General features: G+C 44.8%; 1 protein-coding gene across 1 annotated transcript in view; it reads left to right on the forward strand.

Annotated features, from left to right (window-relative positions):
- The window catches only part of LOC139392233 (poliovirus receptor-like), an 80,356-nt gene that overhangs the window by 46,276 nt on the left and 6,607 nt on the right, over positions 1–27,473 (forward strand). Inside the window, exons 7-8 of the mRNA XM_071140072.1 lie at positions 24,999–25,137; positions 25,616–25,673. Coding sequence (XP_070996173.1) covers positions 24,999–25,137; positions 25,616–25,673 — 197 coding nt within the window. The remainder of the gene's footprint in view (positions 1–24,998; positions 25,138–25,615; positions 25,674–27,473) is intronic.

The raw sequence follows: 27,473 nt of genomic DNA on the forward strand, positions 1-27,473 counted from the left end.
AATGGGTATGAATACTTTCTGAAGGCACCGTTTATCCATTTTTGTACTTTGAAATGGATGATACATACAGTGAGGGGAAAAAAGTATTTGATCCCCTGCTGATTTTGTACGTTTGCCCACTGACAAAGAAATCCAGAAAAACACATATCAAAAATGTTATAAATTGATTTGCATTTGAATGAGGGAAATAAGTATTTGACCCCTCTGCAAAATATGACTTAGTACTTGGTGGCAAAACCCTTGTTGGCAATCAGAGGTCAGATGTTTCTTGTAGTTGGCCACCAGGTTTGCACACATCTCAGGAGGGATTTTGTCCCACTCCTCTTTGCAGATCTTCTCCAAGCCATTAAGGTTTCGAGGCTGACATTTGGCAACTCGAACCTTCAGTTCCCTCCACAGATTTTCTATGGTATTAAGGTCTGGAGACTGGCTAGGACACTCCAGGACCTTATTGTGCTTCTTCTTGAGCCATTCCTTTGTTGCCTTGGCTGTGTGTTTTGGGTCATTGTCATGCTGGAATACCCATCCATGACCCATTTTCAATGCCCTGGCTGAGGGAAAGAGGTTCTCACCCAAGATTTGATGGTACATGGCCCTGTCCATCATCCTTTTGATGCGGTGAAGTTGTACCCCATTGACAAGATCCTCCTGTGTAGTTGAGGGCTGATTCCTCACCGTTCTCATGATCATTGCAACTCCACGAGGTGAGATCTTGCATGGAGCCCCAGGCCGAGGGAGATTGACAGTTATTGTGTTTCTTCCATTTGCGAATAATCACACCAACTGTTGTCACCTTCTCACCAAGCTGCTTGGCGATGGTCTTGTAGCCCATTCCATCCTTGTGTAGGTCTACAATCTTGTCCCTGACATCCTTGGAGAGCTCTTTGGTCTTGGCCATGGTGGAGAGTTTGGAATCTGATTGATTGATTGCTTCTGTGGACCGGTGTCTTTTATACAGGTAACAAGCTGAGATTAGGAGCACTTCCTTTAAAAGTGTGCTCCTTATCTCAGCTCGTTACCTGTATAAAAGACACCTCGGAGCCAGAAATCTTTCTGATTGAGGGGGGGGTCAAATAATTATTTCCCTCATTAAAATGCAAATCAATTTATAAAATTTTTGACATGTGTTTTTCTGGATTTTTTGTTGTTGTTATTCTGTCTCTCACTGTTCAAATAAATCTACCATCACAATTATAGACTGATCATTTCTTTGTCAGTGGGCAAACGTACAAAATCAGCAGGGGATCAAGTACTTTTTTCCCTCACTGTATATCCATTTATTTTTGAAGAACATAACTTTATTAGGATCCATATTAGCTGATGCCATAATGTCAGCAAATCTTCCTGGGGTCCCAACACAGAACTAAAAAGAGATTGCAAACGATTACCATTTACAAAAAAGACATAACAATCATTTAACAAGTAGACATTAGAGAATTAAAAAGCTGACAGGTAATACATTTAACATTCAGTAGAATTTCGAGTAATACTAGTATCTCCCCAGTCATATGGTCGATCCAGTAGATGTACTTTTATTGTTTTCTTGAAGGTGGATTTACTTTGTGCCTAAGAAATGTGAGTTCAGTGATGGCTCTGTATAAAACTCAGTATAAAACTGTAGATGTGTCCTTGGTGGTATCAGATGCCTTGAATTTGCCTGTCTGGTTTGGTGGTTATGCTTGTTGCTAGTATACTGAGAAATACTGTAGTTTCTCGAAAAAATATAACACTCCTAAAGAAAACTGGATAGTAATGTTAAACGGGAAGCTATGAGAGATTCTGGTGCATTTTTGGTTGACGCTAATTCGTGTAGAGCAATGAAGAGCTTCTCTGGCAGCCCTGTTTTGAGTGAGGTAGAGATTTTTAGTATTTTTTTTATTTTTTATATACAGTGCCTTGCGAAAGTATTCGGCCCCCTTGAACTTTGCAACCTTTTGCCACATTTCAGGCTTCAAACATAAAGATATAAAACTGTATTTTTTTGTGAAGAATCAACAAGTGGGACACGATTCTGAAGTGGAACGACATTTATTGGATATTTCAAACTTTTTTAACAAATCAAAAACTGAAAAATTGGGCGTGCAAAATTATTCAGCCCCCTTAAGTTAATACTTTGTAGCGCCACCTTTTGCTGCGATTACAGCTGTAAGTCGCTTGGGGTATGTCTCTATCAGTTTTTCACATCGAGAGACTGACATTTTTTCCCATTCCTCCTTGCAAAACAGCTCGAGCTCAGTGAGGTTGGATGGAGAGCATTTGTGAACAGCAGTTTTCAGTTCTTTCCACAGATTCTCGATTGGATTCAGGTCTGGACTTTGACTTGGCCATTCTAACACCTGGATATGTTTATTTTTGAACCATTCCATTGTAGATTTTGCTTTATGTTTTGGATCATTGTCTTGTTGGAAGACAAATCTCCGTCCCAGTCTCAGGTCTTTTGCAGACTCCATCAGGTTTTCTTCCAGAATGGTCCTGTATTTGGCTCCATCCATCTTCCCATCAATTTTAACCATCTTCCCTGTCCCTGCTGAAGAAAAGCAGGCCCAAACCATGATGCTGCCACCACCATGTTTGACAGTGGGGATGGTGTGTTCAGCTGTGTTGCTTTTACGCCAAACATAACATTTTGCATTGTTGCCAAAAAGTTCAATTTTGGTTTCATCTGACCAGAGCACCTTCTTCCACATGTTTGGTGTGTCTCCCAGGTGGCTTGTGGCAAACTTTAACCGACACTTTTTATGGATATCTTTAAGAAATGGCTTTCATCTTGCCACTCTTCCATAAAGGCCAGATTTGTGCAATATACGACTGATTGTTGTCCTATGGACAGAGTCTCCCACCTCAGCTGTAGATCTCTGCAGTTCATCCAGAGTGATCATGGGCCTCTTGGTTGCATCTCTGATCAGTCTTCTCCTTGTATGAGCTGAAAGTTTAGAGGGACGGCCAGGTCTTGGTAGATTTGCAGTGGTCTGATACTCCTTCCATTTCAATATTATCGCTTGCACAGTGCTCCTTGGGATGTTTAAAGCTTGGGAAATCTTTTTGTATCCAAATCCGGCTTTAAACTTCTTCACAACAGTATCTCGGACCTGCCTGGTGTGTTCCTTGTTCTTCATGATGCTCTCTGCGCTTTTAACGGACCTCTGAGACTATCACAGTGCAGGTGCATTTATACGGAGACTTGATTACACACAGGTGGATTGTATTTATCATCATTAGTCATTTAGGTCAACATTGGATCATTCAGAGATCCTCACTGAACTTCTGGAGAGAGTTTGCTGCACTGAAAGTAAAGGGGCGGAATAATTTTGCACGCCCAATTTTTCAGATTTTGATTTGTTAAAGAAGTTTGAAATATCCAATAAATGTCGTTCCACTTCATGATTGTGTCCCACTTGTTGATTCTTCACAAAAAAATACAGTTTTATATCTTTATGTTTGAAGCCTGAAATGTGGCAAAAGGTCGCAAAGTTCAAGGGGGCCGAATACTTTCGCAAGGCACTGTACGTGCCTAATGAGATTAGTTCAACTGTCTTAACCAATCAGAACTTGAATTATAAGCTTGTTATACTCTCCTGTTTGTTAACAATGTAATTGTAAACCCACCCTATCCCTTAGCTGTTTCCCAAAACAGTGGTGAGGTGCCACTTTATTGTTAGAACTGTTGAGTGCCCCTTTAAATCCACCGCCATGATGTTTTCTCCCCCATCCAGAACACTATATTTAGAGTACCATTACATTTATATTCTGTCCCCCAATTAACTTTCATTATTTATTCACCAAGCTATGTACAGAGTTTAGTTTCAAACCGATTCTCCAGAGGCACAATAGTGCCGCACTCCATTCCCTCCACTTAAGTTTATGTCCCTCGCAAGCCTCCTGGGTCATCAGCCCATTGCTCCATCCGACAGACCACAATAACCCTGTTTCCGTGGCGTCTCTTCAATCCAGCCATGGTTAATTGGTGTTCTTAGAGTGGTTGGTAACAGAGATTGGCGACTCGCTCCACGGAAGGAGCGCTATGCAACAGCGCCTCTGGTTCTCCAACATTCCGCTAGTCCTGTATGAGTTTTAGTATGTGTGAGGAAGGGGATATTCTTGCGCCTAAGAATAGATCTGTGAGACGGAAATGATTTTGATGCGAAGTGGAGGGTGTGTGCGCGATTGTGTGTGTTTATGTGTGTGTGTGGCTCCAGGCATTCTGCAGATAATTCCGTGTTTAATCCAGCACTTTCCCCGCCAGCAATGATTCCCAACAGGCAGCTCCCACTCCAGAGTTGCGCTAGATCATAACCAGGAGGAGAGATGGAGAGGAAAAAATGACTCGCTTCTGTACGTTCTGGGTTGATTTTCCATTGTAGGTTTTTTTCTTCTAATCATCATCTCTGCAGAGGGAATCAAAGATGGGTTGACTAGGGAGTGTGTGTGTGGAGGGGGGTTGCTGATTGATGTGTGTAGGTCTGTTTGTAGATTTGTGTGTGTTTGTGTGCGTGGGTGGATGATTGGGCGTGTGTGTATAGGGTGTGTGTTTTGTCTCATTCTATGTATGCGTTGTACTGAACAGAACGTTTCTACAGTTTTGTGGGAATGCCTATTTTATCATTTGAGATGTTTTTGTGGGAATGCCTTTGAATTTGTTTGTTCAACATCTTATCAGCTTCTAGAGAATGTGAGGATGAGTTTGAACAAAAACAGCTTGGATTGTTTATCCTATACCTTTCCATCAGAGAGAGCATCAAGAGAGAGAGGGAGAGCTTTTCCATTCCTTAAATATGTACCTACCAATTCAGTGCGTGGTGAAGAGCCACTCAACCCCTCTGTCCATTCTCATCTCTCATCTCTCTCTATCATCCATCTTTTCACCTGTCTTTCTCTCGCTCCTTTCACCGCCTCGCCCTGTCACCTTTCTCTGTGTTATCAGTCACTCTCACACTCGTCATTGTGCAGATCACCATATTGCTTCATATCTTGTCTTGCTCTCTCTCATTTTCTCCATCCATCCATCCGTCGACCTCTTGAACACGCTCACTCACGTTCTCATCTTGAAGACTGGGGAAATGGAGGTATTGTCATGTCAGTCTATCCCCTCTCCATCTCTCATCCAGCCGACGGATCATATCTCGTTGTCAGGATCTTCACCCGGGAGATCAGTTTAATTTGTCTTTCATCCCTCCCTCCATCTTCGTCTAGCCACTGCCTCTGCCCGATATAATGGAGTCTCGTATCCGCTTTCACATCACTCAATCCACATCGTCTATCTTTATTTGGTTAACTCACGGTACACGTGATTGTGGGAGTGTACACGCACGTATGTACAGTAAAACACATAAATATTCATACACACATTCCCTCTTACTCTTCCCCTTCTCCGTTTCATTACCTTTCTTCCTCTGTTTTCCCCATCGCTCTGTCTTGCGGACAAATACGCCCACGCTGTCTCCCCCTCTCACACAGCAGCATCACTAACAGAATCCAGTTCATCATGTCTACGCTTCTCAAGGCCTCTTCCCTCAGCACACATGGAGACATCTTGCCACTACCTCTCACCGTCTTTACCATCTTAATAAACGAGTCCATCCTATGACTCCCATCTCTCTATTCTTCCCTCTCTGCCGTTGACCCAGCTGTCACTCCTTCATTCTATCACCCGTCCAAGACTCCATCCATCCATCCATCCATCCGCTTGCGTTAGCCTGACGAGTAGAGACGGCGAGCCGAGCGTGGCTCACCTGCTCGGCCTGATTACACACGAAATCCTGAGTGGGCGGGTTCGGCCCCGCGGTCTCAAAGCACTGACTGCTGGGTAATGGGCACCCATGTGGAGCCGCGCACCCAGGCGAATATCCATTAGAAGAATTGTCGGACCTTTTGTATCTCGGTTTCATTGTCAATTCCTTTGAGGAGGAATGGGGTTATTGCTTTGTCTTTGTTTTAGGTACACAAACGCACATACATTGTATCTATCTTACATCTTTTTCTGTCTCTCTATCATTCTTCACCCTCTCTCTCTCTCTCTCTCTCTCTCACCCCGCCACTGATCTATATGTCATGACAGTCGTTACTGAGAGCAACAGCAGACTATACAGTCTCCCCCTCCCCCACGGACACAGTAACTAATAGGGAAGTCAAACCATGCCTCTATCCACAATTAATGACCTGTTGTCCCCATCACTGGGTGGCAGCACTGTAAAACCCCTATATTTTACTGTCATTTCTACCCTTTCCGTTGTGCCTGCCTTGTACCCTCGTTATTACGCCCCACGACCCATTTCCCGCTGTACTGGCGTCAGTGTTGTGATATGTGCCCTGGCTTCTGTCTGTCGTGGGGATGCCATCTGAACGGGCTGGCAGTCTGGTTGTCGCTCTCCCACTGGGTCGCCACTCGCCTGGCAGAGCGCGTCTCGCCGTTTGCTGTGTGTCACCCATAAAGAGGAGGCGGGAGAACGACCTTCAGGCCAGAGGGAATTTTAAATGGTGCGACGGGGGATCTTTATCACTATGTTAATGCTATACTCAGTTAAAGCTATACAATATCGTACAAAATGCTTTAATTCAATTCGAGGCCCAATCTATTCAATATGACTAGGGAGTGTGATCAGGATCTGGTTAATACGAAGTGTGCTGTCCATAGTTAGAATAACAATACTATACAATACTAGCTTTAATTAAATTCAAAGCTCATCAATCTATTCAATCAAATTCAATGTAGCCTGCAGTGCATGAATCCTATACAGTAGAATAACAAGATTCCTGTAGCATAGAACATGAGAAGGGCTCAACTCAAAATGGACTATTGTCAATGTTCACTGTTTAACAGGTGACTCTTTTTTTTTTGAAGTACTGTAGAAAATCATCGAGATCAGCACAATAATACAGATCAGTGTCAAACTCATTTCCCCGAGGGCCGAGCGTCTGCAGGTTTGTGCTGCTCCCCTGGACTTGATTGAAGAATTAAGGTCACTGATTACAAAGAACTCCCCTCACCTGGTTGTCTAGGGCCTAATTGAAAGGGGAAACCCCAAAACCAGCGGACACTCCTTGTAATGAGTTTGACACTCTACCCTGGGGCTGCATACTGAAGAAAACAGACCTTGTGCAGAAATTACGACATTTAAAAAGTCTTAACGTTATCACCAGTTCATATTTTTTTCTAGTTACATTGTTTTGGCAGCACAGTAAAAATGTAGTTTTCTCGCATTGGGGGTCCGAATGACTGATTTGAGCATTGTCTGCAAGGCCATATGAGGCCAATGGACCCAATGGACAAGTCAGTGAATTACCACACATATTCAAACTGCCATGTGGGTCTATGGGTCTCTGTATCCTCTGTCCCCTGGGTTTCCCTATGTCATACCCGTTGTTGTAAAGGAATTACACCTTTATTTAGCTGTGTGTTGCTGTATTCCGTGGAGTGCTTGTTTGTCCGGATCATGTCTTGGACCAAGAAGATTTGCCTTCGGGTCATTGGCGTCTTGCCCTATGCACTTAACGGCACGGAGATGATTACTGTAGTGCCTGCTGGGATTCGCATCACTGTGTGTGTGTGAGAGTGTTTGTTCTGGGGGAAAGCAGAGTCCACAACGGTCAATCCTAGCGCTCTGTATATAGCTTGTGTGACATTTGGAACTCCCCCAATTCTGTTTATTTAACACGGGTCCTCTGTGCATTCGGGTATGTTCACAACACACGCCTGAACTTGCGTTGTGTGCTCAGAGCGTCTTCAGTTTGTTCAGCGCATAAAGGCATTGCCATACGCAGTGTGTGAGCACGCTTTATTAACGCGCATATGCTCTCCATGCCGACGATAATCATTTGCGGTGTGTGCTCAGTGTTTGTTGCGTGTTGTGCACATTAAAGCTCTTACGTTTATTCAACGGGGCGCGCCGCCGCCGTGTGTGCTGGTTTGGATTTCCCATGTGTTCAGGCACTTTAGCCAAATGCAATGTGCCGCATATGATTATAGGCCCAGAATTCAAAAAGCCCGTTTCAGTGTTTTCCCATTCTCTTGCGCGCTCTCTCTCTCTTTCTCCTTCTGTCCTCCCCCTCTCTCTGTGTCTCTCCCACTCCTCTTCATTCTTTCTCTCTCCTACTATGAATAATAGAACAACCTGCTGCTTGCCATGAAATAGCAAAAAGCCCAAGAGTGTTAATGCTTTTGGGAGCCTGGTTCAGTCAGTGTGTTGATGTGCCGTGTTCACTGGGAGGACGGAGGAGGCTGTGAGCTCCTGCTCGCTTTATTCTGTGTACGTGTCTGCTGCTGTATGTACAGTAAGCAACGTGCGCTGTCGTGTCTGCGTGCTGCCGAACAACCAACTTCATTTGTATGTTGCGTGCGCCCCTGTGTGCGCGTTTTTGACAGTTGAACAGTACTGTGTCTGTTTCTGCTGTGTGTTGAGGATTCAGGATGGACTAGTTTTCTTTTCATACAGAGGCTGTGTGTGTCTACAGCGTGTAATAATTGTGTGTGCGCTCTGCTGTGTGAGGAATGACCAATGCAACCCCTTGCTGTGTGCATGGGATCTATTGTACATTCTGCATCCATGCCTACGTCTGTCCGTGTGTGTCCCACGGTTCTGCATGCATCTCACACACCTTGCCATGTTAATCAGAATCCATGTTAATATTCAGTGGGGGGGGTGTGACTGAGTGTCATGGGGTGTGAAGATGGGGGTGTAACCAGTCGTCGTCGTCGTCGTTGTCGTCGTCCCCCCCCCCCCCCCAGTGCACCATGCCAGTACCCCATCATCATCTGTGTGGAAGGAGACCTACATGACATTGGTGGAATATACACACACAGATCCACACACATTCCACACACGGCAGATGGGAAAGAGAGACATAGATCGGAGGAGAGTGAGAAAAAGAGGAGGATGGAGACGAGTGAAGCACCCGGACAGCTGAGAAGGCCAGATGGAGAGAGTAAGAGAAATGGAGAGAGATCGGTGGAGGACTACAGAGCGCTTGGTGTGACCTGAGGGGCCATTGGGGGCCGGTGTGGGCTGCTGCTCACATTTCCCCAGTTGGTGAGTTATCAACCCCCCCCCCCCCCCCCCATCCCTCTCCCCCTCCTGACTCCCAACACATTTCTCCTGATTCCCCTCCCTCTCCACCCCCCTCTGTGCTCCTGACTGAGTAGCCCTCTCTCCTGTAGTCACTTTCTAGCAGTGGAAAACTGGCTCCGTCTCTGGGGAGGCTTCCTACCCTCTGCCCAAGGGCTGTGGAGGAAGAAGGGGATGTGTATGTTTCAACTCTGTTGAAGGGCTGTGGAGCTGCAGAGTTATGCTCTGTTGAATAGGGCTTGCGTGTCTGTGTGTAAACTGTAGATATTTAATTGTTTTTGTGTCTATTCCATCTCCCCTCTGCTTTGTTGAGTAGCGGTGGAGATGGTGTGCTTGTGTGTGTAGCCGTATCTCTCTCTCTCACTGTGTGTGTGTGTTCCATCTCGCCTCCGTCAAAGGGTTTCTGGTGTCCGCTCCTCTCCCTCCTCTACTCCCGCCATTGGCTGCCCCTGAAAGGCTCCAGTCTCCTCCTAGGCCTTAGCGTTAGCTCTAGCTCAGCTAGGCTGCCTGAGCACGGAGGCTACCGCTAACATGGCCTTGAATATAAATCACTGTTTGTTTCATGTCGGATACCTTAACATCACATTCCTTCTAAGCCCAGTTGTCATACTTGACACCAGCTCACATTCCTCCAACCAGGCAATAAAACTTGTTTTATTTGGCACATTAGCCACATGGTAGAAAATCAATAGTATTTTTATTATGTAGAGAGGACCATTGTATTCAAGAAGACCTCGGTTGTGTTTGTTGTAAGGGTGTTGGAGCACATTGTATTACCATTGAGCTGGGAAGAGAGCGATGGTGAGAGGAATGTGCAGGATTCTTTCATGACTTTTGGCCCCAATTATGCTAAGGCACAGAAATTGCATACAGAGATTATTCTATAAAGACTGTATGACTCATTATACAGCACTTGTGCCAGATTTTATTTCACAAACTGTAAAAGAGGGCTATGAAGAGCCTGTGATCGTTTACGTGGGTTAAAACCCATTCAAACGTAGCAGTTATGCACTATATATGCAAGGCACGCAATGCAAATGCCATCTGGTGCATTCCAAATTCATTCCTATTTAAGTGCAGTGCACTTAAGTATTGTGTCATTTTTTGGTAATATCCCCATGTTTTTTTGTGTTTTTTTTGCACTGTCAGAATGTAAGCTACAGTAATGTGTTTGTTACACACAACCAGTCAAACTATTTAGGTCAACGGTATTACAGTGTATAGTAGGAAACGTGAGGTTTCCCTGCGCCAGTGTGTTTTTTGTTGTTGTAAATGTATGATATTCACTGGAAGTGTGCTGTGTATGGTCCTGTATGGGTCTTCTGTTGCAGTCTTGATGTTTAGGGCTGCAGCCCAGTGGCTGGCATTGCACGCTTGTTACCAACGTGCTACGTAGCCCCGAGGCGGTGTATCTGAGCGTATGTTTGTGTGGGTGTGTGCACCTGTGTAGGTGTTTGTGTGTCGTCTCCCCAGCGTTAGCACTCCGCTTGCCTCCGGTATCCACAGGTAACCGGGTTTGACATGCTTCAAAATCCTCGCTTTGGAATGCCAGGGTTGCGCTAACCTGCCAAGATGTCAGGGAGATAGTTTTGCGCCCCCTTATGCATAATTCCCCCCCCCCCTCCCAAATGACAAGACCCATTAAAATGCGTTGTGTGTTTTCCCATGTGCATAGACAGGAGAGGATTGTAATTTCTAGATTTTTAGCACACAAGGCTTGGCAGTTGAGGCAGGTTGTACGTTAAAGGTGTATTTCCAGTGAATTACACCTACACACACAGGATGTCTTCCTTTTCCTCTTTGGAACCCCCCCCCTGCTGTTTTGAGCAACATCGTTGTCTTTGCAGTCTTGAATGCTTTTATCTTCCTACTTTAGTGACACGAGAAGGTGACGGTGTATAAAGCTACTTTAATTAGGCACGGTGACACTGGACAGCACAGTTTATTGTGTTAATGACCCTGTTGATTTAAGGTGTGTGTGTGTGTGTGTGCACCATATGCATAGGTGTGTGTGGCAGACCTGGGAAGAAAATAGTTGTATTTTGTAGTTTATTTGAAAGAAAATGGAAAAAAAAGGATCATACTCGAGGTAGTGAATATAGTTTATATAGAGTTTCAACTAAAATACGTACATTTTCTTTGATATTCAAATACAGGTCTCAGAAAACCAAATAATACTTGAAGTTATTTGAATATATGCAAGTTATTTGAAAACAAAATGCATATATTTGATGGCTGACAAATATTTTATGAAGAACCAAGCACTACAGCAGTTACATAAATTAGTGTAAATATATGACCAATAGCACTTGGTTTGGAGGCCTCTCTCAGATATGAATCTTAATCGCCTATAGCCTAGAATTAAATGCATGAGGAACTTGGAATCACCAAAACGTTAGAGTGAACCACTGTTGCAGCTTCCAAATGACTAACAAATATATTTTCCGAATGAGTGAGACACAACGTAATACACTGACACGTGACATCAAATTCTTATGTGTCGTAATTTTGTGATTATTACAATAGCAACATTGTTGTTACATAGGACTTTGGAAATTGCTTTTATAATTGTTGAATAAGGAAGTGGAATAAGGAAGTCACATCCTCTTGTGTACAGTACTTATAAAAACTCTCAGGTCATTAAGCAATTAAAATGCATTTACCAAGTGTTATATGTTATTTTATTACACAGGCACAAGAACAGTTTAATGTTAAATGTTACTGAGAATGCTAACACATACAAAATACTGCTTTTAAGTGTCTAAAGGAAACGAAATATCCCAAAACAGTGTTCTTTACCACAGCCAAGGTTGGAGGAAAATCATGTTAGTTGTGGTTTGAGTAAGCTATCCCTTTAAAGATGGTATGGTGTGTGTTTGAAACACTTTCCCTACCATGGACAGAAGTTTGCAGTTGTTTTTCCTAAGCATCCAACTTGCTGTTTGCAAATGGCTTTGGAATTTCTCTGCAGTATTTTCAGGTATCATTCAATTAATTGCTGCTTTCAACATCTTCAGTGGCGTACAGTCGTTGAGCGTCACAACTTTTTAATGTATCTGTAAAAAATATAATTGGTTATTTCGTTTGACTTGATGATGTGAACCTGGGACAATGAACATTCAGAAGAATGGATATTTACAGAATGTTCAGATAGAAATGTATAGTGTAGATCAGAAATGACTGTCAGATTGGAATAGTATAGGAGAGATAGCGTTTGCTATTCATTATATTTCTACCTTCAACAGAGTTCCAGATACAGCCCTGCCATTCGTTGAAAGCAGAAAATCTAATGGTTTCTGAAAATAGTCACTTCCTGAGATCTGTATTCAAATAGTTTTAAAGGAGTATTAATTTTGGGGGGAATGTATTGAAATAGTTGCTGTCACCTCCAAAGTAAATATTTGTCCCCCCACCCAAAATACACTGCTCAAAAAAATAAAGGGAACACTTAAACAACACAATGTAACTCCAAGTCAATCACACTTCTGTGAAATCAAACTGTCCACTTAGGAAGCAACACTGATTGTCAATAAATTCCACATGCTGTTGTGCAAATGGAATAGATAACAGGTGGAAATTATAGGCAATTAGCAAGACACCCCCAATAAAGGAGTGGTTCTGCAGGTGGTGACTACAGACCACTTCTCAGTTCCTATGCTTCCTGGCTGATGTTTTGGTCACTTTTGAATGCTGGCGGTGCTTTCACTCTAGTGGTAGCATGAGACGGAGTCTACAACCCACACAAGTGGCTCAGGTAGTGCAGCTCATCCAGGGTGGCACATCAATGCGAGCTGTGGCAAGAAGGTTTGCTGTGTCTGTCAGCGTAGTATCCAGAGCATGGAGGCGCTACCAGGAGACAGGCCAGTACATCAGGAGACGTGGAGGAGGCCGTAGGAGGACAACAACCTCAGCAGCAGGACCGCTACCTCCGCCTTTGTGCATGGAGGAGCAGGAGGAGCACTGCCAGAGCCCTGCAAAATGACCTCCAGCAGGCCACAAATGTGCATGTGTCTGCTCAAACGGTCAGAAACAGACTCCATGAGGGTGGTATGAGGGCCCGACGTCCACAGGTGGGGGTTGTGCTTACAGCCCAACACCGTGCAGGACGTTTGGCATTTGCCAGAGAACACCAAGATTGGCAAATTCGCCACTGGCGCCCTGTGCTCTTCACAGATGAAAGCAGGTTCACACTGAGCACATGTGAAAGATGTGACAGTCTGGAGAGGCCGTGGAGAACGTTCTGCTGCCTGCAACATCCTCCAGCATGACCGGTTTGGCGGTGGGTCAGTCATGGTGTGGGGTGGCATTTCTTTGGGGGGCCGCACAGCCCTCCATGTGCTCGCCAGATGTAGCCTGACTGCCATTAGGTACCGAGATGAGATCCTCAGACCCCTTGTGAGACTATATGCTGGTGTGGTTGGCCCTGGGTTCCTCCTAATGCAAGACAATGCTAGACCTCATGTGGCTGGAGTGTGTCAGCAGTTCCTGCAAGAGGAAGGCATTGATTCTATGGACTGGCCCGCCCGTTCCCCAGACCTGAATCCAATTGAGCACGTCTGGGACATCATGTCTCGCTCCATCCACCAACGCCACGTTGCACCACAGACTGTCCAGGAGTTGGCGGATGCTTTAGTCCAGGTCTGGGAGGAGATCCCTCAGGAGACCATCCACCACCTCATCAGGAGCATGCCCAGGCGTTGTAGGGAGGTCATACAGGCACGTGGAGGCCACACACACTACTGAGCCTCATTTTGACTTGTTTTAAGGACATTACATCAAAGTTGGATCAGCCTGTAGTGTGGTTTTCCACTTTAATTTTGAGTGTGACTCCAAATCCAGACCTCCATGGGTTGATAAATTTGATTTCCATTGATCATTTTTGTGTGATTTTGTTGTCAGCACATTCAACTATGTAAAGAAAAAAGTATTTAATAAAAATATTTCATTCATTCAGATCTAGGATGTGTTATTTTAGTGTTCCCTTTATTTTTTTGAGCAGTGTAGTTACTTTCCATAAAGCATAGTTAAAACTATCGTTATCCCAGATCTGGTGTGTGGCCTGCAAGTGCTCTGTGACAGATACCATGTGCTTGAATGCATAATTAGGTGCGACAATGATTGCATGTGGCCTGAAGTTTTTTGTTGATTAACAGAATTGTCTGTGTGTGTGTGTGGTATACTCCTGGTTGTGTGTGATAGCGAGAGCAGCCTCTAAGTATCTGTCAGAGCCCATAGACGTCCACGTGTTACTTCCACTAGTGTAACTATCTCTGACTCCGACTAGAGTATTTCAAACGGCTTCCATTTTACCACGCCAGTAGTGTTTGTGTGTTTCTGTCTGGGGCTCATCTTCCTTCACGCTAGCCTAGCCACCACAGTAATTAGGCCGTATCATTAGTAACCATTAGCATCAAGCACTGCTCATAAACCAAGCGTCAGCGCTCCGATTAACAAGAGCTGTGACCTTTGACCCCAAGACTCTGATGACGACGAACGTTGTACATACAGTAGTAGATTTTTAAATGGCCCAATGATTCCATGGTTTACTGCTCTCCGGAGAGAGTTCTGACAGAACTAGTGTGTCTGAATGAATTGGATGGCTTCCTCAGAAACGCTCATCCTTCGTATCCATTGCTCTTAGTCAGACCGAGAGTGCCAAACGGTATGAGGAGCGCTGTGAAATGTCCAACGGCAGTGTTAGCTAGTCTGCAGATGTGTTCCAGAATCCATCAATCAAATGTATTTTAGAAAGCCGTTTTTACATCAGCAATTGCCACAAAGTGCTATACAGATACCCAGCCTCAAACCCCAAACAGCAAGCAATGCAGAGGCAGCAGCAGCAGAGTGGCTAGGAAAAACTGTCTAGAAGGAAGCAACCTATTTGATTTATTTCACCTTTTTATTTAACCAGGTAGGCCAGTTGAGAACAAGTTCTCATTTACATCTGCAACCTGGCCAAGATAAAGCAAAGCAGTGCGACAAAAACAACAGCACAGAGCACATAAACAAACGTACAGTCAATAACACAATAGAAAAAAAAATCAATGTACAGTGTGTGCAAATGTAGAAGAGTAGGGGAGGTAAGGCAATACATAGGCCATAGAGGCAGAATAATTACAATGTAGCATTAACACGAGTGATAGGTGTGCAGATGATGTGCAAGTAGAGATACTGGGGGTGCAAAAGAGCAAGAAGATAAATAAGAATATGGGGATGAGGTAGTTGGGTGTGCTGTTTACAGATTGTCTGTGTACAGGTACAGTGATCGGTAAGATGCTTAGAGAGGGGAACCAGGCTCCGAGGGCTGGACAGTCCTCTTCTGTCTGTACCGACCATGTATTTCACTTTTTAACAAAAATAATGTTTTACCTTTATTTTGTCCGGCGGGTCAATTAACAAATGATCATTTACGCTGATGGCAGTACGTGAACAAAGTACATGTTCTTCTCGAGAATCCTCGTCTTAATGCAGTTTGATCGGGGCTAATGGGTGGCTACTGTTTACTCTCTGAGGCACTCAGTGTTTCTACCGAGTCTTTCTCCTCCGCTGCTTAGTTTGCAGCCCAACATAATGCCTGCTGCGGTGCCCACTTAAAGAAGTTAATGCTTCTGGCTGCCGCCTGGGCTTGTGTACAGTAACATTATATTATGAGTGTGTGTGTTTTGATTTATGTGTCTATATAGAGGTGTGTTTGTGTAGAAATAACGGCGTTACTCCTACCCTGACGCCTGCCTCATTCATTAACACTACTCCTGAACATCAGTGTTCAGTTACGTTAAGCCACCAGAAACCCGAGCTGAGATGATCTGCGGTATATAAAGAGAGAAACCCATTCAGCAAACGCAATGGAGTCTCCGCTATTGGTTACTGCCTTTTTAGATATGGCTTCTGATTCATTAGTATGCAGTCGTTGTCATACGTGTATAATTACCACAAAGAGAAGGAAAAAAAACACTTATTCTTCACACAGGAGAATAGGTGTGGCTTTCACCGAATGTGTTGTGATGAAAACGAAATGCTTGTATGAAATTATGCACAGTATGAAAAGACTTGGATGAAATTATTTGGACGAGTTCCTTCTATTCAGTAGAACCTTCCACAACATGCGCCGTGGCAAAATAGTGTAATATATTTTCCAGTATTGTTTTGATGCTGTAAACCGCCATTCAGATTGCTGCATGCTTGCTGGTAATTAACAATAACCTAGTAAGTCCTCCTTACCCCAGCCTTCACCATAGACAATGTGGTGAACCATTAAGATACAGTATAAAGGTAGATAAAAAAAATGGATTGGCATTGACAGTTCTATATACATTCGATACACTATATTCTATAATTCAGTGATAACTCACTTCCTCTGTGTATAACAGTCATTGTTGTCAGAAAAATGGAGGTGTTGTACAGGTACTGTACATCAGCTCAAAGCCATAGACCTGCACAGATCCTGTATCTGTGTCCCATGTGTAGGCTATGACTGTTGGTCTTTTCCCGCCTACATGATAACAGCTTCTCACTGCTACTATAACAACAGACTCACAATATGAGTACTTCCACCAGACATTAACTGTTTTTTTTTAAATACAAAAAAAGATTTGTTGGTTTCGCAGAAGTCATGAATACAGTTCTTTCTCGTTTTCTCTCTCCTGTTCCTTACGCTTCTCTCTCTCAATTCAATTTAAGGGACTTTATTGGCATGGGAAATATGTGTTAACATTGCCAAAGCAAGTGAAGTCGATAATATACAAAAGTGAAAAACAATAAAAATGAACAGTAAACATTACATCTACTGAAGTTCCAAAATAATAAAGACATTACAAATGTCATATGTGTATATACACACAGTGTTGTAACAATCTGCAAATGGTTAAAGTACAAAAGGGAAAATAAATAAACATAAATATGGGTTGTATTTACAATGGTGTTTGTTCTTCACTGGTTGCCTTTTTCTTGTGGCAACAGGTCACAAATCTTGCTGCTGTGATGGCACACTGTGGTATTTCACCCAGTAGACATGGGAGTTTATCAAAATCGGGTTTGATTTCGAATTCTTTGTGGATCTGTGTAATCTGGGGGAAATATGTGTCTCTAATATGGTCATACACTTGGCAGGAGGTTAGGAAGTGCAGCTCAGTTTCCACCTCATTTTGTGGGCAGTGTGCACATAGCTTGTTTTCTCTTGAGAGCCAGGTCTGCCTACGGTGGCCTTTCTCAATAGCAAGGCAATGCTCACTGAGTCTGTACATAGTCAAAGCTTTCCTTAAGGTTGGGTCAGTCACAGTGGTCAGGTATTCTCTGTTTAGGGCCAAATAGCATTTGCTCTTTTAAAAAAAAATCTTTCCAATGTGTCAAGTAATTATCTTTTTGTTTTCTCATGATTTGGTTGGGTAGAATGCCCTTCTTGCCTTGTCTCTCAGATCATTCACAGCTTTGTGGAAGTTACCTGTGGCGCTGATGTTTAGGCCAAGGTATGTATCGTTTTTTGTGTGCTGACCCAAACCGCTCTAGGGCAATGGTGTCTAGATGGAATTTGTATTTGTGGTCCTGGCGACTGGACCTTTTTGGAACACCATTATTTTGGTCTTACTTAGATTACTGTTAGGGACCGGGTCTGGAAGAATCGGTGCAGAAGATCTAGGTGCTGCTGTAGGCCTTCCTTGGTTGGTGACAGAAGCACTAGATCATCAGCAAACAGTAGACATTTGACTTCAGATTCTATTAGGGTGAGGCCAGGTTCTGCAGACTGTTCTAGTGCTCTCGCCAATTCGTTGATATATTTGTTGAAGAAGGTGGGGCTTAAGCTGCATCCTTGTCTCACCCCACGGCCCTGTGGGAAGAAATGTGTTTTTGCTTATTTTAACCTCACTTATTGTTAGTGTACATGGATTTTATAATGTTGTATGTTTTTCCCCCAACACCACTTTACATCAATTTGTATAGCAGACCCTCATGCCAAATTGAGTCATAGGCTTTTTTAAAATCAACAAAGCATGAGAAGACTTTGCCTTTGTTTTGGTTTGTTTGTCAATTGGGGTGTGCAGGGTGAATACGTGGTCTGTCATACGATAATTTGGTAAAAAGCCAATTTGACATTTGCTCAGTACATTGTCTTCACTGAGGGAATGTACGTGTCTGCTGTTAATGATAATACAGAGGATTTTCCCAAGGTTGCTGTTGACGCATATCACCCGGTAGTTATTGGGGTCAAATTTGTCTCCACATTTGTGGATTAGGGTGACCAGTCCTTGGTTCCATATATTGGGGAAGATGCCAGAGCTAAAAATGATATTAAAGAGTTTTAATATAGCCAATTGGAATTTGTTGTCTGTATATTTTATCATTTCATTGAGGATACCATCAACACCACAGGCCTTTTTTGGGTTGGAGGGTTTTTATTTTGTCCTGTAGTTCATTCAAAGTAATTGGAGAGTCCAGTGGGTTCTGGTAGTCTTTAATAGTTGATTCTAAGATTTGTATTTGATCATGGATCTGTTTTTGCTGTTTGTTTTTTGTTATAGAGCCAAAAAGATTGGCGACGTGGTTTACCCATACATGTCCATTTTGGATAGATAATTCTTCATTTTTGTTTGTTTAGGGTTTTCCAATTTCCCCAGAATTGTTTAGTCTATGGATTATTAAATTATAATGAGCTGATTTGACGTGCTGTTCCTTGGTGTGTTTCTGTATTTTAGTCATTCTCAATTTCTTTTAGGTTTTTGCATTCTTCATCAAACCATTTGTCATTGTCACTCATTTTCTTTAGTTTTCCGTTTGTAATGTTTTAGATTTGATAGGAAAGCTGAGAGGTCAAATATACTGTTAAGATTTTCTACTGCCAAGTTTACACCTTCACTATTACAGTGGAACGTTTTGTCCAGGAAGTTGTCTAAAGGGATTGAATTAGTTTTTTTGGGGTAGGTTTCCACACCACATTCCTTCCATCTATAGCATTTCTTAATATTACTCCGTTCCTTTGGCTATGATGCCTCATGATTGAGTATTGCTCTGTTCAAGTAGACTGTGATTTTGATGTGATCTTATAGGGGTGTCAGTGGGCTGACTGCGGAAGCTCTGAGAGACTTTGGGTTGAGGTCAGTGATAAAATAGTCTACATTACTACTGACGAGATGAGCTATAGGTGTACCTACAATAGGAGTTCCCTCAAAGCCTACCATTGGCTATGTACATACTCGTCGTGCGACAGAGCTGCAGGAGTTGTGACCCGTTTTTGTTGGTTATGTTGTCATAGTTGTGCCTAGGGGGGCATATGGGGGAGGGAATGCTGTCACCTCCAGGCAGGTGTTTGTCCCCCTGTGTGCTGAGGGTGTCAGGTTCTTGTCCGGTTCTGGCATTTAGGTCGCCACAGACTAATACATGTCCCTGGGCCTGGAAATGATTGATTTCCCCCTCCAGGATGGAGAAGCTCCATTAAACACACTCCAGCCGTGGCCTCGCAGGACCTGCCCTTTAGTTCCGCCGTGGCTAGCCATCCCAGAGACCTTTACCGTCGTTAGCGTAGCAAAACTTTGTGGCTTGCTACACTATTAGTGGTTAGCGGCTAACAGCTAACAGACCGTCTCAGACCGATGCACTCAAGGGAGCTCATTTTTCTCTCTCTCCATAAGACCATTTTGCCCTTTTCTTTCTCTCGCTCTTTCTGATCTCTCTCTTTCTCTCGCTTTCATTCTTTCAATCCCACTCTCCCCTCCAAACCACAGTCCGGGAAAAGCAAATTAGATGCTAAAAGACACAAATGGGGGTTAAGTGCACTCTGGGCTTCTTCCTTGGAGTCAGCACATTCTGATCTGTCCATTCTCTGAAAAACTCTGTTGTGGTTTGTTGGAGAAGGGGGGGGGGGGGGACTTACAACAAGAGTTTTTACAATACTGGAACAGAGAGGAGATGGATGAGTGTGTAGGGTAGAGAGGAAGGGATGGGGGGAGGCATTTTTGGAGGATGATGAAGCGCCTGGTTCCCGACAGTCAGACTAAGAAAAATCAGATGTTAGTCCTGCAGGGGGTGTGTGTGTGTGTGTGTGTGTGTGGGTCTGTCCAATGATAACATCTCCAGCTGCAACAAATCAGTCACACATAAACAAGCTGCAATTGTATTTTGTGGGAAGAAAGCGGTGGCCATTATTTTTACTGTTAGCGGAAATACCTGCATACCTGAGGTGTCTACACACAATCCATGGCATGTTGTTAAACCCCCCCTGAAACAGTTCCTAAACACAGAGAGGCTCTCAAAGTATAAAGTAAAGGGGAAAAGGCTTGTAAATCAGGAGAGTTTCAGCCTATTAAACCGTGTTTAGCTTCGCATATGTTCCCTGTGTCATTGTAACTGGCAATGTTTATATCAGGGACTGATACTGCATATAACAGCAGGGAGAGGAGGAGACTTTGGAAGTGTGTGTGTGTGTCGACCATCTTTGTGTGTTTCTGCTATCCTTGTGTCCCTTTGTGTCTGATTGTGTGTGAGGGGGAAGGTCACTCAGTGAGGGACAGATGACCGATAGTGACCCAAGGACAGCCGGGGGACGTGGTGGAGCCCTTAGGCTGAGAGAAGGGTAAGACTGTCTGCCCAGGGCCAGAGGGCCAGCAGTGGCTGGATAAGAGTGTGGGCTGTGATTCGCTGTGGCACTGGATGGCAGGAAGCATACTGCTCCCTGCGGAGGGGGTGTGGATGGATGGATGGATGGATGGAGGGAGGGAGGGAGGGAGGGAGGGAGGGTGCTGAAGGGAATAGTGTCAGTCAGCGGGGCACACAACCGCATAGATATATCTATATAGATAGGTGTGTGATAGGTGTGTGATATATATATATATATATATATATCACACACACACACATCTATCTATGAATGACACAGGGGACAGTAGCATGTACTGACACATACAGACAGATGGATATAGCTGCACAATCTGACAAACACACACGCATGCAGTGTCACTGACTGACCTCAGCTTAATCTCCAGATAGTTATTCAAATGCACTGGGACCAACTGGGGCGAGATCTCAGTAGATTAGCTGTGGCTCTGCTTGATGCTACTTGGCACCAGCAGCAGTGGCCACTAAGACACGCTAGTATAAATGCCTGTTGGTCTGGAGACACCCAGCTCAGTGGAGCTTAAACCTTCTGCTTCATGCCCTTCTGAGCCCCCCCCCCCCCCCCCACACACACACACACTGCTCTCTTGACCCGGCAAGAGCCCTCCGTGGCTCCGCAAACACCCAGTCCTCATTACGTATGCGGAAGGTTACCAGGTAATAAGCGCCATGGCGGCAGCCACGGCCCCGAAGCCCAGCCCTGGTCTACTTGACCCAGATGAGTGGCAGTCGCTCGATACGTGACCTGTTTTAAGGCAAAGATCAGGGGACGTGGGCTACGCTGGAGCCGAAATGAAGCCTCTGAAGTGGGTGTTGCTGTCTCGCGCCTCTTTGACCTAGTTTAATCCCTGGGAATGGAATGGTTGGAGGCGTTTGCAACGATGATAAACTCATTTCGGCATCATTTTCGTAGAGAAACACAATTTTCTGGTCCAGTCATGCTATTTGAGGAGGTGAACTAGGAGAGTGTTTTTAATCCACTAAGTGGCAGACCGAAACACGGGGAGAATTGACCGGCCTGGAAAAAAAGAGGGCATCGATGGCATTTGATAGTTTTGTATAAAAGCTACACTTTTAAACCCTAAGAGAGAGACACACAAACTTACACATGCAGAAAAGGGGGATACTTAGTCAGTTGTACAACTGAATGCATTCAACCTAAATGTGTCTTGTGTATTTAACCCAACAATCTGAATCAGAGAGGTGTGGGGGGGCTGCCTTAATCGACATCCACGTCTTCGGCGCCCAGGGAACAGCGGGTTAACTGCCTTGCTCAGGGGCAGAACGACAGCTCTTTATCTTGTCAGCTCGGGACTTCGATTCAGCAACCTTTCGGTTACTGGCCCAACGCTCCTACCCGCCAGGCTACCTGCCGCACGGGTGTGTTTGTGTGTGTTACCATGAGGTGTCACGATCCAATGACTTTTGGATCAACTGTCATCCCTGGCGGTGCTAAAGGTCTTTGTGAGTGTGTGTTGCGTTGTACAGTTCACTGGTGAGCAATGGGGTAAGATAAGATGTATGCTTGTGGGATGCTAACGAACCCATCAGTGAAGCACTCCTGTCCTCCAATCAAAGATGGCCCTGCAAAGTGGATTGTGTGTGTGTAAGAAGGAGGGAGGGCTTGGCTCGATGGTGCAGGCGGGAAGCCGGGAACACACTAGGTCACTAAGATGGTTGGGGAGAGAGGAAGAGGGAGGGACGGAGAGTTGGATGAAGAAAGAGAAAGGGAGGGGTAAAGAAAACACTTAGAGGAGGTGGAGGTTGCTGTCAGTGGTAATCCTCTTTTGGCCTCTAAGCACAAGGCAGTAAGGAGCCGAATAATGTTTCCCCCTGTCGACAGATTTTCAACTTCATATCTCCATTATCGTTATCTTTGTGAAGCTTTTAGTCTTCTCTCTCTCCCTCCCTCTCCCCCTCTCCATTCTTTGTCCTTTCCTTCACTCATTCGCTCCCCGTCTAGCTCCAGCACTTACTGTACACGTTTTTAATGGTTAGTTATTAAACTAAAGGGTAATTATGTAGTATTTGAATGTATCCATTTTTGAATGTATCAGTTTTCAGTCAGCTAGAGGAGGCACAATGGTCCTAAAAGGGCTCTGTCTGCCTGTGTGTGTGTGTGTACCTCTGTGTCTGACTAAGAGCGAACATTTCAGAGCTTTACTTGCCAGTGAAGGGAAAGTGAGCAATGGAGCGCGAGAGAGAGAGATGGAGAACGAGCGATAGAGAGAGATGTTCCAGTTGGGAGTTTTGCGGAGGAGTGTAGCAGCAGAATGCCAATGGCGATGAAGGCCCGGCCGACTGTGAGTGGTTGTTTCACTAGTTGTTCCTCCCTGTCACTTAAACCGTATCCCATGGAGACGGAGGACCTTTAAAGTCTGCCTCTTGGCCCCACTGCAGGGCCTTCGCACCCCTATCACTCTCTTCTGCCCTCCCTCCTAGCACCATCTTTCCCTCTCTTCCCTTCCATCTCTCTATCCCTCCATCCTCCCACATCTATTTATATATGAGACACATTAATATGTGACTGTGTAGCATGTGATGGAGGTTCGGGAGAGTCTCATTCTTTCAATCTGGGCTGACAGGATAGCATCACACACTCAATGCCTCCCCCCCTTTTGATTCAGTTGGTAAAAGCTAGCTATTCTGTGTGTGGTAAGTGACTCAACTGAAAGAGATATGCTGTAGAATATGTTAGGATGACTGGCTAGGTGTGCGTCTTAGTGTGTATGTGTGTGTGTGTGTGTGTGTTTGCGAGTGCTAAGAGGTTTGTCTATTCTCACCACATCTGTTATGTGAGCTAATAAGTCTTCATTGAGATCCTCTCCACTCCACCACACCCCATTCTTGTATCCAGCCTGAAAAAAATCTGTTCTCATTCCTTTCTCTTTCTTACCCCCCACCCTGTCTTGGCCCTTGTTCTCTGCCAAGCCAAACCTGTGAGCATCGGGGTGGGTGTGTATCTTTACCCTCCTTTTTCCAGCCATTCCAATCCTCTGTTTCTCTACGTCCTTCCCTCAGCCCACCCCATCCTTCAAACAGGGTTATATTCATTAGGCACTGAACATAAGAAACAGGGATGGGACTATCTGGACTTGAGCAATAACAACAGCTTGTTTTTAGTTTTTCGTCAATGCTTTTAAGGAGTTCTACTGCTGTTTGCCCTAATGAATACAACCCAGTTAATTTCCTCCATGTTAGACTGCTTGTTTTTGATGCAGTAACTAACATGACTCATTATTTATTGAAAATACAGTTTATCAGTGGAGAACATCAATGGTAAACGCTGCGAATGTAAACTTTGATATCCAGCACATCAGATAAACGGCTAGGATACCCACAGAGGGATGCCAATAGGCTGGGGGGGTGGGGGGGGGGCTTCTGTCTGTATAGATTACTGTGTGTGTGTCCACGTATCCAGCTGTGAGAATGAGAGAGAACAATTTAGGACCGAGACAGCCCTGGCCACCACTCCATCTTTCTCTCTCTCTCTCGATCCCTCCATTTAATGTTTTCGTGATAATGATTGGAGCTGGCCGGTCTCTTTTCAGTTGTGACTGGCGTTGTTTGTATGAGGGTGCATCTCTGGATGTGTCCCCGGTCGTAGATTCAGCAGACTCCTCTACACACACACACACACACCTAACAGATGCGTGGGACTGCACCACTCCCAGTGGAATCACCCATATTTGGAATCTTTGATATGGATGCAAGCCTAGCCGGAGGGAGAATCGACAAAGTAATGTATGTTCTCACTCACTATCAGCAGTGAGACTTTAGCTTGGCAACTGCACACCATGTGGCCGCAAAGAGAAAGTACACCATTATTATCCTCAATGGGATCTTGTCGCCCCCCAGTGGCCATCTGTGGAAACTGCAAGCTGGTTAAAACCAACATAATGAGAGGCTTTTACATTCAATTTAGACGCCTCACTCAGCCTCAGTGCCCTCTGGAAATCACAAACACAGACATAATTGAGCAAGGAGGCGGAGGTCTACTTGGAACATCGTCGGATGATAAGATGTCTGGCAAGGATTAAATGCCTAACAGAGCTGATTTCCTGGGGTGTATTCAGTGATGAGAAAACGTTCTGGATGTTGCAGATAGAAATAGAATGACCAATCATATCTGTTCTCTGCGATACATATCTATCCGAATGTTCTAGAACATCCTCCTGAACAGGCCCCTGTTCTTCAGTTCAGCTGTTTTTATTTAGAACTTCTGATTTGGATTCTGATTCGAACACATTTTCCCAGCCCTTATCCCCAATTCAAATGACACATTCATTTGAATTGGACTAAATCCTAAGTCCTCCGCGTCGTCTTCTCTTTCAGAGCAGCGTAAGATTACAGCAGGGCCGTCAACGGCTGGCATCATCGGAGGCATCGTTGGTGTGGTCCTCTTCTTGCTGGCGATCGCCGTCGCTGTCATCATTCTGGTCCGCAAACGCAAGCAGAACGCCATGAATGGGGAGTGAGTATTCCGCTCCCAGCAATTGTTTCTTTCAATATATGACTTAACAAATACCTATCTTTCCTCCAATCAATTAAGTTTTATTCAGTCCAAAATGAATCTGTTAGGTATGGACAAAGTTTGAGTTTGAGTTTATTTTTATTTTTACAGGGACAGTGCACATTAATCAACGTTTCAGTAAAAGTGCCGGTTTTAGCCAGCCGGCTAATTTTCAACCGCAGTCCCTGGGCAGGTTATTAAAAACAATTACAATATAGACAATAGCAACATAGAACAAGCAAGACATAGCAACATAGGACAAGTAAGACATAGCATACAGACAGAGCAACATAGGACAAGCAAGACGTAGCATACAGACAGAGCAACATAAAACAAAAAGCAGCAAGACAAAATTCATAAAAGTAACAAAGTGTTTCCACACCTCACAAGTGAGCAGCACTAACCTCTTCTCCTGCCCCCTCTTCTCTCATCCAATCAGTGGTCCTCCCAAGCACAAGCCCCCTCCCCCTGTGAAGGCCGGCAGCTCCACTGAAATGGTGAGGGGTCCACGTCCCTGTCATTCAGGGCTCATTATTAGTGAAGGCCATAAACAAAGATTACGTATGTAACCACGGTTATGTGAGCTATTGGATCACTCCAATATGGTATTCTTCTGCTATGCAGGATACATTCTGAGTAAGAATTTCAGATTAGTCCCGGATACCGATTAGTGCTGCGGCCGACCCCCTTAAATAGCTGCTGCCACAGTACTCCCACCTCGTGTCCTCTTCAAATGGCGCAGTATATCACCGAAAAGAGGATTGGAGTGATCCAATAGCTGACATAACCGTGGTTACATACATAACCTTCGTTCTGTAGCACTATATTGGATCACTCCAATATGGTATCACAATAACAGATTCATCTGTGAACTAGGCATGGCCAGACAAGAGTAAAATTGCATAGGACTGAAATCAGGGCAGTCATGGTTACTGTGTCCCTCCTTCCCCCTTCAGGGAAGTGGAGGCAACACACAACACGGCCGTCCTGACCTGGTTGGTGGCAGCAACATTGACTCGATAGTATCTAGCAAAAGTTCTAGATGACGCCCAACTGGCCGAGGCGCAAATGTCATCAAGGGGAAATCCTCAGCGCAAGGCCCACGATGTAGCTGCTACTCTAGTGGAATGCGCCACTACAGCAGACGGAAGAGGCCGTCCGAACGGCTGATATCCTGTAGTAATAGTGTCCACATCCAATGTGAGAGTCTCTGTATTGTTAGGCTCTTCCCCAGAACTCTCTGACCATAACACACGAACAGCTAATCCAACTGTTGTATTGTCTTAGTCCGTGTAATGTAAGTTTCCAGTGGCCTCACCGGGCACAACACACTTGGGGAAAATCTTAGCCCACCCGCAGCCGTCGGAGGTACGTATGTGGACAAATGTAAGGGCCGATTCACATGCCTGTCAGACTGGACCATCGGCAAGAAGGAGAGCTGGGCCGGATGGCAACATTCCCCTTGTCTGCACCCATTTGGAAACATTCAGCACTCACTAACTCTCTTAGTGGAGGTAATAGACAACAGGAATGCCACCATCATGGATGGGTGCTTCAAAGACGCTGACCTGGGGGCGCAAGTGCTGACACCACCACATCAAGGTCTGTTTGGCACCGAACAGGCCTTCGCTGGAAGCAGACGTCTAGCTTCCTTCATAAACTTGGAGAGCAATGGGTGGCCGTGGGTCCCTCCAGGCGATCGTCATAACATGCCAAAATTGCGGCCAAATACACTCTCAAATTGGATGACTCTCGGCCTGCATTAAGCAGTGATTGTAAAAAGTATAAAACCTTTTGTATATCACACGACTCTGGGGCAACATTATGACCCCCACACCAGAATATGTCCCACCGCATTTGATATAATACGTTGGTCAAGGAAACCCTGGCGTTCTGCAACGTGCTCACCACATTGTCCTGAATGCCTAAACTTACACATTTACTTCTCTCGGGCCAAGCCCAAAGCTGGAGGCAGCGCGGATGCCACGGTATCCCCCAAGCCTGAGTGAGCAGGTCGGGTCTCAGTGGTAGTTGCCATGGGGTCCCAGAGAGGAGTGACAACAGGAGGCTGAACCATGGTCGTCTCAGACAGGATCAGGAGCAGCCGGTGGCCCTTCAAGCTGACCCTGTCTAGCGTAGCTATGATTAGTGGAAATGTTGGGAACGCATAAAGTGTCGTTGCCGGCCAATCGTGAGCGAGGGCATCCAAACCCAGAGGGCCTGACATAGAGAACCAGCTGGGACAGTGAGTGTTCTTTTGAAATGCAAACAGGTCCACCTGTGTTCTCCCGAACAGC

Source organism: Oncorhynchus clarkii, chromosome 32, assembly GCF_045791955.1.
Source record: "Oncorhynchus clarkii lewisi isolate Uvic-CL-2024 chromosome 32, UVic_Ocla_1.0, whole genome shotgun sequence".
In the NCBI taxonomy this organism is placed as follows: Eukaryota; Metazoa; Chordata; class Actinopteri; order Salmoniformes; family Salmonidae; genus Oncorhynchus; species Oncorhynchus clarkii.